The sequence below is a fragment of the Gigantopelta aegis genome, chromosome 10 (assembly GCF_016097555.1).
Source record: "Gigantopelta aegis isolate Gae_Host chromosome 10, Gae_host_genome, whole genome shotgun sequence".
NCBI lineage: Eukaryota > Metazoa > Mollusca > Gastropoda > Neomphalida > Peltospiridae > Gigantopelta > Gigantopelta aegis.
The window spans coordinates 76,179,243-76,193,609 of NC_054708.1; the positions used below are offsets into that span (position 1 = coordinate 76,179,243).

Genomic DNA, 14,367 nt, shown 5'->3' on the forward strand with positions numbered 1-14,367 from the left:
GCTCACTTGGTAGAGTGCTCACTTGAGATACTTGGGCTGTAGGATCAAACTCCTTTAGTGGACCCATTGTCTGATTGGGTTCTTCTCGACTCAACCAGTCCTCCATGACTGCTATATCAAAGGCCATGACATATGCTATCCTGTCTCTGGGCAAGTGAATATAAAAGATCCTTTGCTGCTAATGTAGCAGGTTTAAATTAAAACTACATGTCAGAATTACAATTGTTTGACATCCAACAATTGATGGTTAATAAATCGGTATGCTCTAGTGGTGTACTTAATAAATCAAACTTTAATATTATTTAATGAAACACCAGTATTGTTCTATACAATATTCCTAGTATGTTATTTTCATAATGTTAATGGAATTTTTTTTCTACCTATTGCAGACATTGTGAAAACACTCTGAAAGATCTTAAAAGGTTTTATGCCCAAAGTTTACAGAGTGAGACAGAAAAAGTGGACTGTTTGAAGGAGAGGTGGAAATGGGTGGCCGACTTCCTGAGTGAACTTGTGTCGCTACGAGACCAGCTAGCACGGGAAGCTGCATGATAATATCGGCAGTCTCATGTTATGGCCACAGAAAGAAAAAAGAAAAAACAAAGAATTAGTGAATGTCCCTTTTCCCTCCCCCAAAAAAATGTTGATGAGCGGATGGTTTTTATTTTTATTTTTTATTTTTTAAAACTATGTGAATGGTACTGTACAAGCTGCCATCAATTTTGCGATGGAAGTCAGCAGTGCCGTTAAAAACGCTGTTGCCAAATTGACATGCAACTCAATAATTTGCTGGAATAATCCTTGAAAATACTTGTATATTAAGAAAAGGGGAACCATAGATATTCATGTGGCAGTGTTTTAATGTCCAAGAGATATTTTAGGAGAAAAGCTATTTTTAGCAATTTTCTACAATGCCCTTAGTGGTGTTGGTCATAGCCAAGTGGGTTATAACTTTAAAATACATGTGTAAAAACGAATCTTGGGTGGAGATGCTCCTAACTTTTTTCTTTCTTTTTTATTTGGCCTAATTACGACATGTACTTGAGAAATAACTTTTCAAAAGACTATTTTGCTCAAATTTTTAAATGCATTTTTATATGTTACAAAGTACTACTCAATAATTTGCCAGACATAATCCTTAAAAATAGCCTTGTAGCAAGAAAGGGAAACCATAGATATTCATGTGGTGACATTTTTATGTCCAAGAGATGTAGAATTGGCAATAGATGTTGGTATCGTGAAAAACAATGCAGAAATTGTGAAAACTGATCATATGTTGATATGAAACAGACATGTCCACTGCAAAAGCCCACGTTGCAAACAATCTAGTGGATTAATTTGGAGATGTCAGTCATGGTGCAATATTGTGAATAAAAAACTTAGCCATGCAAGTGAAATTCTGCAATGGCGATTACAAAACACTTGCCTTTTGACGAGTAGATTATTTTGTCCACATCTGTCTATCATTATGACATAAATCATTATTTTACAGTCTCAGTCAGTCAGTGCAGTAACTGATGATCAGTATTATAAACATCAGCTTCCGGTTTAGGACAGTGTTTGCAAATCATGCATATTGTCAGATACCTAAAGTCACCCGAGTTATTCCGAATGGGGTATCACACTCATAGTTTTGGCCAGTTTGACGATCGAGGCATTTAGAACTTCAGAATGTTTTTATTATCCACAATGATTGAAGTATGTCCAAATTAAGATGTGATAATATGTTGCCTGACGAGTAACAATCCTGAGTTTGCTAATAAATGCTTTCATTTACTAGCCAATCGGCGAGTAGATATGAAGTGCTACTTTTGCGTTGTCAGTACTGTGTATGATGTCCATGAGACTCGATAACACTTTGACACCTTCTTTGCATACTACCAACCATGTGGATAATGTACTGATATGGAATACAAGCCCATTCCTCCTGGAGCACCTGCTGCAAGTTATTCTTAGTCTGAGGTTGTATTGGTTATGACCTAAACATGCTCAACTGGATTTATGTCTGGAGAATGTGCAGGCCGTTCCATAGGATTAGTTGATTCCCTCTTCAGGTATTCACTAACCATACAAGCATGATGTGGGCATGTGTTATTGTCCATAAGAATAAAGCCAGGACCAACTGCTCCATAACGCTGGTGCACATCCCCATTGTGAAGCATTCCAACCCCCTCTGTTCATGTCATCGTTGTTTAAACATCTTTGATTGTGTGGAGGCAAAAGATGACATTTGATATGATGATTTAATTTGTGGAAAATCTTAACTGCAATACCTTTGAACAACCTTGCAAACTTTCAAATGCATGCTTCATGTTGACAGGTAGTGAAATAATATCATCATAGATAGCCCTCTACTTCGCGATTGTTTTGGTCGCATTATCTACCCTTTTTTTTTCATTTGTCACTAAAACCTTTCAAACTGTCTATATAAAAAATAGAAGTAGGTGCCATCTGGCTTCTTATGGAAACGTTAATGTAGAGGGTTGATAGATAACTTGGTAAAAGGCAGGTGAGTTGTTTATTTTGTGAATTGCAAACTATCTCTTACTATTCACCATACCTATAGCATTGTAATTTCTTTTATCCCTGGCAAATGTTGAGTAGAATGTATATTTTTCTGAGACAGATCAAGGGTGGCTGATTGATTTTCTCTAGGGATTAGGTGCAGTTAAAAAAGGGGGTATCTATAATATTCAAAAGTTCACCTACAGCCACTATATGTATTTTTTTTCCACATTACATGTCCTCAAGGATTTGTTTTGAGGACAGGTAATGTATCCATAAAAGAGTAAATACTCCCAAGTTTTCTCCATTTCTTTTCACATTACCTGTCCTCAAGGATTTGTCTAGAGGACAGGTAATGTATCCATAAAAGAGTAAACACTCCAAGTTTTCTCCATTTCTTTTCACATTACCTGTCCTCAAAACAAATCCTTGAGGATAGCTAATGTATCCATAAAAGAGAAAACACTCCAAGTTTTCTCCAAATTATCAATCAATCAAAATTATATGACTTGCATACTTATACATATGTCAATATTCAGGCACAACACTCGGTGCTAATCTTATTTTGTAATATAAGACAAAGAACAACAATCTGTGATAAAATATTTTCATTTCTCCACAACTAGTCCCTTTTCATTTCTGTTTTGTTGTGCAAGTGTCCCATACTATTGAAAACATGATGTAATTTTCATGCTTCTGGTTGAGTCAGGTTTGTACATCTGCATGTGCATCTGTCACAGTCTATGGTACTCTTAATGAAATCTTTTGTAAGCACTTTATCATAAATAGGACAGCACATATATGTTGTTAATCATTGATCAGTGCATGTATATTGTGTCTATTCACCAAACTTAGTGGTGTGCTATGACTAAGACACAACTGAAGAAGGTTACATGTGCAACCATTCTCAAATCTTGTCATGTTTGTACTAGTCCCATTACGATTGTGGTGGTGGTGGTGGTGATGATGACAGTAATTGATGTGCCTATATCCAATGGAGATTCAATCACACTGTACTGGAAATGCAGATCAGACTCCTGGAGACACAGCCCAGAGCCTTTGGGAAACAGTGCAATTTTTTTCAGGACAAGACCCAAAGTCCTGAACATTGCTCAGTCTTTAGAATACAGTCCAGAATCCTGGGAACATAGTCCAGAGTCTTCAGGACACTGCCCAGAGTCCTGGGGACATTGCTCAGAGTCTTCAGAACACTGTCCAGAGTCCTGGGGACATTGCCCAGAGTCTTCAGAACACTGTTCAGTGTTATTGGGGGGGGGGGGGGGGGGGGGGGGCATAGTCCAGTCTTTAGGATACAGTGCAGAGTCCTGGGGACATAATCCAGAGTCTTTGGGACGTGACACAGAGTCTTTGGGACACAGTGCAGAATCTTGGTGACATGGTCTAATGTCCTTGAGAGACCGTCCAAAGTCTAGGGTACGGACCAGAATCTTGGTCTGCCTTTCCAGTGCGATGTTTGTTAGTGAGACTGTTAAGAACATTATACACTCTGGTGCATTATTGTGGTTGTATGAATATGGTAATAATTATCTCAAGGCTTGATCTGATTATAATTATTTGACTCAATTGTATATTGTGCAATATTAGATGACATAAATGTATTTTATACTGTGTTGTGCAGTATTAGATAAATATATTTTATACTGTGTTTTTGTGTTTCAATTGTATTTATAACACAGGCTGGTATGCAGAGGGTGTGTTTTGATGTAGAACACCCCCTCCTCGCTCGAAGTGAATTTTCTTTTTTGACTCCCACACCACCCCACAAAATAAAAACTTCGCTTGTCACAGTGTAGACCCCACCCCTGCACAATTTTCTGCACATGCACCAGTAACAACCATTTGATTGACAGTTCTAAAATACCATAGGAATGTTGTTACAGCTGAACATTCGAAACTACTAATCAGTACGATTTGATGGGATAAGTTTACATATCGTAAAAGGCAATTAACAAGAGACCAACTAGCACATGATCACAGGATTTTATATTGGGGATGAGGGAGGGGGGGGGGGGGGCAACAACAGTGACTTACTGGTAAAGGTACCTGATCCTATAACTAAATTGAACAAAAAACATCGTATGGTAGTTTGTGTGGTTAAAACTTAGTTTTCTTGCTAGTTACGACATTCATTTTTGTACATCCCAAGTGTTCTGTTTTTGGCATTGGGTGGAGATCGGGAGGGGCATAAGCCCTAGTGTTGAAACAAAACGTTAAATTTAGGTAAAATTAATACAGATATTTGGGCAAAATGTGCTAAGCTGAAATCTTTTTATCATGTATTTCCAACATTGTACCCTCAGAATTAGTTGTAATCCATATAAAAATGCGTAGTGGTTCGTTTGCAACTCTATATCAGGGGTTGGAATTCTCCTCGGATCAGCTGTTTTCTTCTCATGGAACATTGCGTTTCCTTGCATTTTAATTGTCCTTTCCTCCAAAATGTATCAGATGGCACAGATTTTAACCTAGGATTTCAAGAATTTCCGGGACTCCTCTAGATTTCCTCTTTTCTACAGTTCAACAATTCCCACCCGTGCTATATGTAGCTGTTTGGTAGTAATGCTAATGTGAATAAATGTTATCCATATTCGAGCATTTTCGTTTAATTTGGGCAAAATCCAGGCTGCCCCCCCCCCCCCCCCCCACACACACACACACTGCAAAAATTGAGCCCGTACGCCTATGGGGAAAGGGGAACTGATTTTTGCCCAAATTAAACGAATATACCCCGATCTGAAAAACAAAGTATATTCACATTACTACAAAATAGCTATATACGGTTAAAAACGAATCGCTACATATTTTTACACGGATTATAACTAATATTGTGAATAGGATAATGAGGTGTGGGTGGGGAAATATGGTGAAAGGGTTTCAAGCCATGTAGTTTTGTCAACTTCGGGCCAAACCCACCACAAATTGACACAAAAACGTTTTTATTCACAATACATTTTGGAGAAATCTCAAGAAAAACATGCATATTAAACGTGCGTCTAAATGCTTCTTGGGGAAATTACGTAATTGGAAGGAAGGAAGGGAATGTTTTATTTAACGATGCACTCCTCACATTTTATTTACGGTTATATGGCATCAGATATATAGTTAAGGACCACACAGATATTGAGAGAGGAAACCTGCTGTCGCCACTTTAAGGACTACTCTTTTTCGATTAGCAGCAAGGGATCTTTTATATGCACCATCCCACAGACAGGACCGTACATAATTACGGCCTTTGATATACCAGTCGATACACTGGCTGGAACGAGAAATAACCCAACCGGCTCACCGACGGGGATCGAACACAGACCAACCGCGCATCGAGCGAGCGCTTTACCACTGGGCTACGTCCCGCCCCACGTCTAATTTCCGAAGACGGCCTTTTTAGCCCGACCTCGTAGCAGGAAGGTTTTTATTAGAAATATTTCCAAAACCAAGGTAATAATATTAGTGGAAATGCTAAATATAAACATATTTTAGAACTGGAACCATATGCTAGAAAAGGTTGAAGAATAAAAATGATTTATGAGTCATTTTTAGCAAATTGAATCAGTTCTATTCGTAACAATTTTATTCGACACGTCTTTCGCACACCAAAAAACCAACAATAAAAAAAACTTTTTATGCTATATACGGTGTGGAACAATTCCAATAGAGTTGATTGCAATGGCCCCAAGAAGAATTGTTTCTGGGGACGTGTTGGCTCAGAAAACATTCATTTATTCATTTTAACTTATTTTCGTGCTTATATCCAATTAAGGTTCAAGCACGCTGTCCTGGGCACACACCTCAACTACTTGGGCTGTCTGTCCAGGGCAGTGGTTTAGTTGTTAGTTGGTTAGTGAGAAAGAAGAGGGTGTAGCGGCCTTACACCTACCCACTGAGCCCTTAAGAACTCGCACTGGGTAGGAGCCAGTACCGGGTTGCGAACACTGTACCAGCCTGTAGTCCGATGGCTTAACCACGACGCCACCGAGGCCGGTTCAGAAAACGATCGTCCCTACTATACAAAGTAATGTTAAGAGATTATTTATGTAATACTATTAAATATAACTGGATTACAGCAAATAAAACTGTTTTTACACCTTAGAAATTATCCAGCCAATGCACCAAAGGCTTTGGTGTGTGCTATCCTGTCTTAGTGCAAGGCGCACATTAAGTCAATACTTTTCATAAAGAACCACACTTTCTATAAAATCCTGTCTGTGCATGTAAAGGATCCCCTGCTACTAATGGAAAAATGTAGCGCGTGTCCTCTCTAAGACTATATGTCAAAATTACTAAATGTTTGATGTCCAATAGCCAATGATTAGTACATCAATGTGCTCTAGTGGTGTCGTTAATCAAAATAAACCTTATTTTTGTTTTCTTAGAAATGACTGATGTTTGGATTCGCAGTCGTTTTTATTGCTAACTAATTTACTCAAAAAAAAAAAAAAAAAAAAAAAAAAAAAAAAAAAAAAAAATCCCAAAACAAAACAGACGAGGATCCAGATTTACAAAACCCTTCCCCCCCCCCCCTCCCCGCTCAAGCTAAATTTGTTTTAATATATATTTTTCTAGGATGCATGATTCCACACACACACACACACACACACACACACACACACACACCGCCCCCAGCTATAAACTTCTCTCGGCACAGTCTGGACCCTCCTGCTAAAATCCCTGCATGCGCGCCTGGAATTATATTGTCACAATTTATTAATATATGCAGGGTTTAAGCTGTCGTCAGGAAAATCGCCAAATGCGAATTTAATTTGGGTTTGTTTGCTTTTTAATGTTTAAAATGTTTAATAATAATAATAATAATAATAATAATAATAATAATAATTTGCAAAAAAAAGAAAAAAAGAAGAAGAAGAAAGAAAATAAGAGGTATTTTGTTCATCAAACAGTTTGTTAAATATATACGTATTTGTTTTGCTTGACAAATCAAAACTTGCACCTGGAAAACTTTATCCTGCCAAAATTCATCACCAAATTGCTATGGCTAGTAGGTTTTGTTACCCAGCTTAAATCGTGTATTTTGTACACTATATGTTATTAGGGACGTAGCATGGAGCAATCCAGAAAACATATAAACTTAAAGAAAATTCTCTTCTTAACTGATTAAGGAGTTTTAGACTATTAACTACTCAGTTGCGCCCCCCCCCCCCCTCCCCCCAACATAAAATCCTACCTACGGCCCTGGTTATATATATATCTACTCAAAAGAATTTAAGGGCCAAAAATTTATAAACAAATAAGTTTCAGAGTGTATTAGATTGATGATGTAAACTACACCAAATTTTTTATTTATTGTTCCATATTTACAAAAAACCACAAATAAACGTCACTGTATACAAGAAAGTCACATGACATGCTGTCAAAGTTGAAGGTTGTCAAACATGGATTTTACACATTAGAACATTCGTTTAATAGTGTGTGAATCCACCCCTGGCGCGAATACACTCGACACATCGTTGCCTCATGCTGTTGATCAGACGTCTGAAGAACTCTTGGGGAATGGCCTGCCACTCTGCCATAAGAAGTTGACCCAGATCATGAAGGTTGACCGGAGGGGCATGGCTATCCCGAACTCTCCTGCCTAATTCGTCCCAGGCCTACTCTATTGGGGCCAAGTCAGGCGAATATGCTGGCCAATCCATCCTGGCGATACCTTGTTGTCTGAGAAAGTCCGTTACCACCCTGGCGCGGTGGGGTCTGGCATTGCCATCCTGCAGAACTGCCCCGCCGCCAATCTGCTGAAGGCCTGGGAGAACCAACGGCCGGATAATCTCATTCAGATAGCGGATTCCATTCAGATTGCCATCCACCACACATAGAGAGGGGTCCTGTGGTGGATAGAGATGCCGCCCCACACCATGATGCTGCCACCACCGAACCGGTGACGTTGTCTAACGTTAACGTCAACGAAGCGCTCCCCAGGACGTCTGTAGACACGAACCCGACCGTCGTTGAACTGGAGACTAAACCTGGACTCATCAGTGAACATCACTCGACCCCACTGAACACGTTGCCACCGCAGATGAAGTGTGCACCAGTGACGTCTGGCCGTTCTGTGACGTGGTAGGAGTGGTGGTCGAACAGCCTGGCGACGGCAGCGTAGATTATTGGCTCTCAGACAATTGCGTATGGTTTGATCAGACACTCGAGTTCCAGTCGCAGTCCGCAGATTGTCACGTAATCGGCGTGCAGTGGTTGTGCGTTGACGTAGAGCCATATTGGTGATGTAGCGGTCCTCTCTATTTGTAGTGCTTCGGGGTCTTCCCGAACGTGGACGATTTCGAACAGAATTCGTTGCTTGGTACCGTTGCCACAATCGGCCAACGACACTCTGACTGACACTCTGACTGACACCAAGTCTCAGAGCAACATTTCTTTGCGTATTGCCATCCTGAAGCCAAGCAATAGCCCTTCCTCGATCTTCGATAGTCAGTTGACGTCGTACCATTGTCGAATTTGGAGTGTGCACCGTACACGAACGCAAGCTCCAATTATACGGAAATTCAGCATTGGGAACATGGAATACACATGCAAAGCGTGCAAATGAAGCGCTTTGTGAAAAAGCAAGTTATGGGCACTTAGCAGACCTTTCGCTTTCGCCCTAATTTACGTGTAAATGTAAGCATGTTTTCGCCATTAGAACTAGTCGACAGTGTCAATGACAGTGGATTTTAATTCATTTATGGGTTGCTTAGACCCACTTTCGTCAAAATGGAACAATACCATGCGTGACATTATGGTCTAGCTAATATAATTGACATTCAGAAAATAATGTCGAAAATATCGTCTGACCCTTAAATTCTTTTGAGTAGTATATATATATATATACACTTCAATATGAATTTTCAATTATACATCCCTCCTGTAAACCACCCTGTTACATACATGTATGTATTATTATTTTTATATTATCCTTGTGTGTCGTTGATGAACGGCCAGAGTGAACAAATACATGGATCTCACTGAATTGTAATGCAGGATGTGTCAATTCAGAACACTTCAAATCATTGGCGTACGTAGCCGGCTGCTATGATCCATATACCGGGTATCTTTATATAGTGATGTAAATTGTCGATAAAAAATTCGCATTTAACTCTGTCTTGTAAATGGTTTTGTATTTTTTTATCTTTTCATTGAGACATGGTGGCGCTTTAAATTTTCTTTCACTTTTTAATTTTAATTTTAATTTAATTTATTGTTTTGGGTTTTTTTTTTTTTTTTAAACGAAGTCGATATTATATCAACCTATATAGTGTCTATGCAAATTACTTTTATTTTTAACCTTGCTAAAGCAACCAATCAGGGTGCAAGAAATCATAATTTACGGCTATATTGCGTCAGTATCATCTACAATATATATGACGTCATTGGATAGCAGCTGACCAAGCTCGATGTCAGAACACACAGGCATACGTGTATGTATAGCATGTATATAGGAATATATTACCATAAATAACGTTTTCAGTGTTTATTAACACCATAAGGAATCGACAATATCAAAACTGAACACTTATTAACACCATACATGACATTATATTAAAAATAAAGCCAACATAAAAAGTTATTAACTGTAAATACGGTAATAACATTTGACGTGTGGAGATTTGTCTTTCCATATATTCGGTGTCAGCCGCAAGGGGACGCTTGTGCGAGCTATAACGTCCTCTGGTGGCGCTTATTGAAAATGTGGGAAAACAAAAATGGCGGAAGAGCAGGTGAAATCTCTTACACGAGTAGCGGGATTTATGATTTTTTTTCTCACTTAAAATATTTGTATTTTTAAGTGGCAGGTTGCGGCAGAATTAGTATATATATTGCTTTATGATTTGCAATAATATTGATTGGTTGTAACTGGTGATGTTTTTGGGGGACTGACTTTTATCGGACTGCGTGACGATGATGACATGTTTAATGTCCACCAAAAACATAAACATTGTCGGAGATCTTATTAGTTTAAAAACATATAGCTTCATATCATTTAAATCTAGCAGCACATCATTTAAATTTGTTTTCAGTACATTTCAATGTATTTATTGGATGTTCATTGCTATTTCATTTTCAAAACTGAGTCATGTTTATTTGATCAGAAAGTAAAAAGTAATTTTGGATAGATCTGTAGCTAGCCCGAGTACTCTGACTGTAAGAGAGCTAGACGGACATTTGGACATAAACACGCTCTCATTACAGTCAGAGACCAACCTATGTCTTTTTTTGGCAATTCCTGACTACCAAACGGTAGGCAACGAGTCCCGCTCTAATACCACAACAATCCTATGTTTGACGTCAAATACCTTTACATCAATCATTTTCGAGTTAAGTGATACAAAAAAATCCACATATTAATCACTAATACACTTACTACAGAAAGAAACCCGACAGCACCCACATTCAGCTACGCTTCGTGACACTCCGTTGCAACAATTGCAAAGCTCGGCGATCTATTTCGAGACATAGACCACGTGATCGCGCACTGGGCGATTCTGCCTTGTGCAGCAGTTACAGGGGCCATCTCATATCAAGCGAAGTTACAACATGGAAGAGTTGGCTAATGCTGTTTTGGATGAATTTGGATTTCATTACGTCATTAAACCAAAAAATTACACATTATTGATTCCATTTTGAATTTGAAGGATACATTTGGGGTGTTATCGACAGGATACGGCAAAAGTATGTGCTACGTACTGCCTCCTCTTATGAGACGACCCCTGTAACTGCTGCACAAGGCGGAATCGCCCAGTCTCGAAATAGATCGCCGAGCTTTGTAATTGTTGCGACGGAGTGTCACGAAGCGTAGCTGAATGTGGGTGCTGTCGGGTTTCTTTCTGTAGTATGTGTATTAGTGATTAATATGTGGATTTTTTGGTATCACTTAACTCGAAAATTATTGATGTAAAGGTATTTGACGTCAAACATAGGATTGTTGTGGTATTAGAGCGGGACTCGTTGCCTACCGTTTGGTAGTCAGGAATTGCCAAAAAAAGACATAGGTTGGTCTCTGACTGTAATGAGAGCGTGTTTATGTCCAAATGTCCGTCTAGCTCTCTTACAGTCAGAGTACTCGGGCTAATCTGTAGCTAGCCCGAGTACTCTGACTGTAAGAGAGCTAGACAGACATTTGGACATAAACACGCTCTCATTTCAGTCAGAGACCAAGCTATGTATTTTTTTGGCAATTCCCGACAACCAAGAAATTGGCAAAGATTTCCGCTCTAATAGTAATACCACAACAATCCTATGTTTGACGTCAAATACCTTTACATCGATCATTTTCGAGTTAACTGATAAAAAAAAATCCACATATTAATCACTAATACACATAGTACAGAAAGAAATCTGACAGCACCCACATTCAGCTATGCTTCGTGACACTCCGTCGCAAGAATTACAAAGCTCGGTGACCTATTTCGTGACGTAGATCACGTGATCGGCTCTGGGCGATTCCGCAACGTCACGATATAGGTCGGCGAACTTAGAATTCTGCTGTCCGGAGTTTGCCGAAGCTTAGCTGAATGTGGGTGCTGTCAGATTTCTTTTTGTATTAGTGATTAATATGTGGATTTTTTTTAATCCGTTAACTCGAAAATGATTGATGTAAAGGTATTTGACGTCAAACATAGGATTGTTGTGGTATTAGAGCAGAAATCTTTGCCAACTTTTTGGTTGTCAGGAATTGCCAAAAAAAAACATAGCTTGGTCTCTGACTGTAATGAGAGCGTATTTATGTCCAAATGTCCGTCTAGCTCTCTTACAGTCAGAGTACTCGGGCTAATCTGTAGCCTAAATGAACATGTTCATAAATGTACAGTAACAGAGTACTAGACTATGTTCAGCCAACCATTTTTCTCACTAATCATGTTTTAACTATTTTGACTGATTCCTGAATTGGTCTTTCGGTTTAATTTGTAGTGCTAAAATCAGTCTGGCAAACGTTGGTGACAAATGGCTGGCTGAACTTACCCCAGTATTTTACTACTCCAGTCGATTCCATGACACAAAGACAAAATATCACAACACAGGCTCCTGAAAATGGCAAGAACGATCTCTCGTTTGCACATTGCTCGTGCAAATCTAATTTTGTGTATCCTATATTTTGTTTTCGCTAAGTTTGAAGAACCATTTACTTGGATATAACGGGTTACGCAACAAGGAAATGGGTCACGCAGATTTATTTCTGCGTAACCGATAAATGGGTCATGCAGATTTTCAATTCTCGGAGGCCTGCAACACCAATGGGGAAAAAATGCCCAATTTGTTTTTTATATATATAGAGGTTATTACCAGAGTGTTTTTCGGTATCATCAATATCATATATATATGCTCGCATAATACATTATTTTTATTCCTAATATATGATGTTGACGATACCGAAATACACGAGGGTAATAATCTCTTTATCATATAAGCTCACGCTTAATACATGTTTTTGTAAACTATACACACAACTTTAATTCCAGTCCACCATTACTAGATATTCAAATGATGTACGAATATGTGGCGCAGTGTATTTTTGAATGGAAATGACGTCAAACTCGAATGATGTCATTTTGGATGTCCTTACATCAGAATAAAGTTATGCCTAATGTTTTTTGTTTTCTGAACGCTGGACACCTTTCAGTGTCAAATTGCCATTGAAATATTTTTATTTGATGACTATGAATGCATACGTCAATCATGGAGTGTCACCCAAGTACGTTTGCTTAAATGTCAATAAACCTAGTGCCGTGACCTTGATTAATTTACATCGAATTTGCAAAGTTATCAAATTCTTAAAGTATGTGATCTGAAAAATATCACATATTTTGATTGCACTGAAAATGTAAGATATTATATGATAAATATATATTTTTTTTTTAATGGAGTAGAATATGATGTAGTGGTTAAGCCACTGGACTTAAAATGCTGGTAGCTACTGGGTTCGCAACCCAGTACCGACTCCCACCCAGAGTGAGTTTTAGCGACTCAATAGGTAGGTGTAAGGCCACTACACCAACTTCTTTCTCACTAACCACTAACTGTCGTGGCCAAACGCCACAGATAGCTGAGGTGTGTGCCTATGACAGCGTGCTTGAACCGTAATTGGATAGAAGCACAGAAATAATTATAAATAAATGAATAATATAAAAGAGGGCAATTGCCTAAGAAGCACCAATGTAGTGCAGGACACTGGGGGATTTCCCTGTCGTTTTGAGTAGATACACGTGTAATATTTTCTGTGATATTTCTGACTGTTTTGATTTCGTGTGTGCTATTTTTGATGCAATATGTTTTACTCCATAAATAAAGTTTATTAAAAAAAATTGTGAGCAGTTGTCTTTTTTTTTCATTAGTGTAGTAAAGTTTTGTCTTGTGAGCATTTGCCTGTGCAACACTCCAATCCCATAAATCTGTACATTAAATTATTGATACTAAAAGGGGGAGTGACGTAGCCCAGTGGTAAATCGCTTGCTGAATGTGCAGTCATTCTGGGATCGATCCCCGCCGGTGGGCGCGTTCTGGCCAGTGCACCATGACTCGTATATATATATCAATGGCTGTGGTATGTGCTCTCCTGTCAGGGATGGTGCATATAAAAGATCAGGGCTCGAATGTAAGAATTTGTCTCCCACGGCAATTTAAAAACAAAATTGCAATTAGTGAAATGGACCACCAAATGCAGTTTAAACTATTAAAGCCTGCCCATGGCAGTTGAAAAAAGAGAAGACTTTTGCAGCAAAATAAAAATTAATACGGAAATGTTATTTTGCTGTATTTAGATCTATTTTAAATGTACTAATGTTATATACTGGCAACTAATGTACATCAGATAAAAACATTTTGCCATTATTGGGGAGCTTT

The 14,367-nt window shown here is 38.6% G+C and overlaps 2 protein-coding genes across 4 annotated transcripts in view; both read left to right on the forward strand.

The window, feature by feature from the left end:
- LOC121383236 (erythroid differentiation-related factor 1-like) overlaps positions 1-4,171 on the forward strand; it is a 51,597-nt gene extending 47,426 nt beyond the window's left edge. Inside the window, exon 22 of the mRNA XM_041513129.1 lies at positions 390-4,171. Coding sequence (XP_041369063.1) covers positions 390-552 — 163 coding nt within the window. The 3' untranslated portion in view covers positions 553-4,171. The remainder of the gene's footprint in view (positions 1-389) is intronic.
- A 5,744-nt stretch (positions 4,172-9,915) lies between these two features.
- Positions 9,916-14,367, forward strand: part of LOC121384778 (exportin-7-like) — a 53,029-nt gene continuing 48,577 nt past the window's right edge. For 2 of the 3 annotated variants that reach the window (XM_041515355.1, XM_041515357.1), the window contains exon 1: positions 9,916-9,947. In XM_041515355.1, the coding sequence (XP_041371289.1) occupies positions 9,924-9,947 (24 nt within the window). In that variant the 5' untranslated portion in view covers positions 9,916-9,923. Of the gene's footprint in view, positions 9,948-10,174; positions 10,248-14,367 lie in introns of those variants that run through there. The other variant, XM_041515356.1, reaches the window with a different exon arrangement.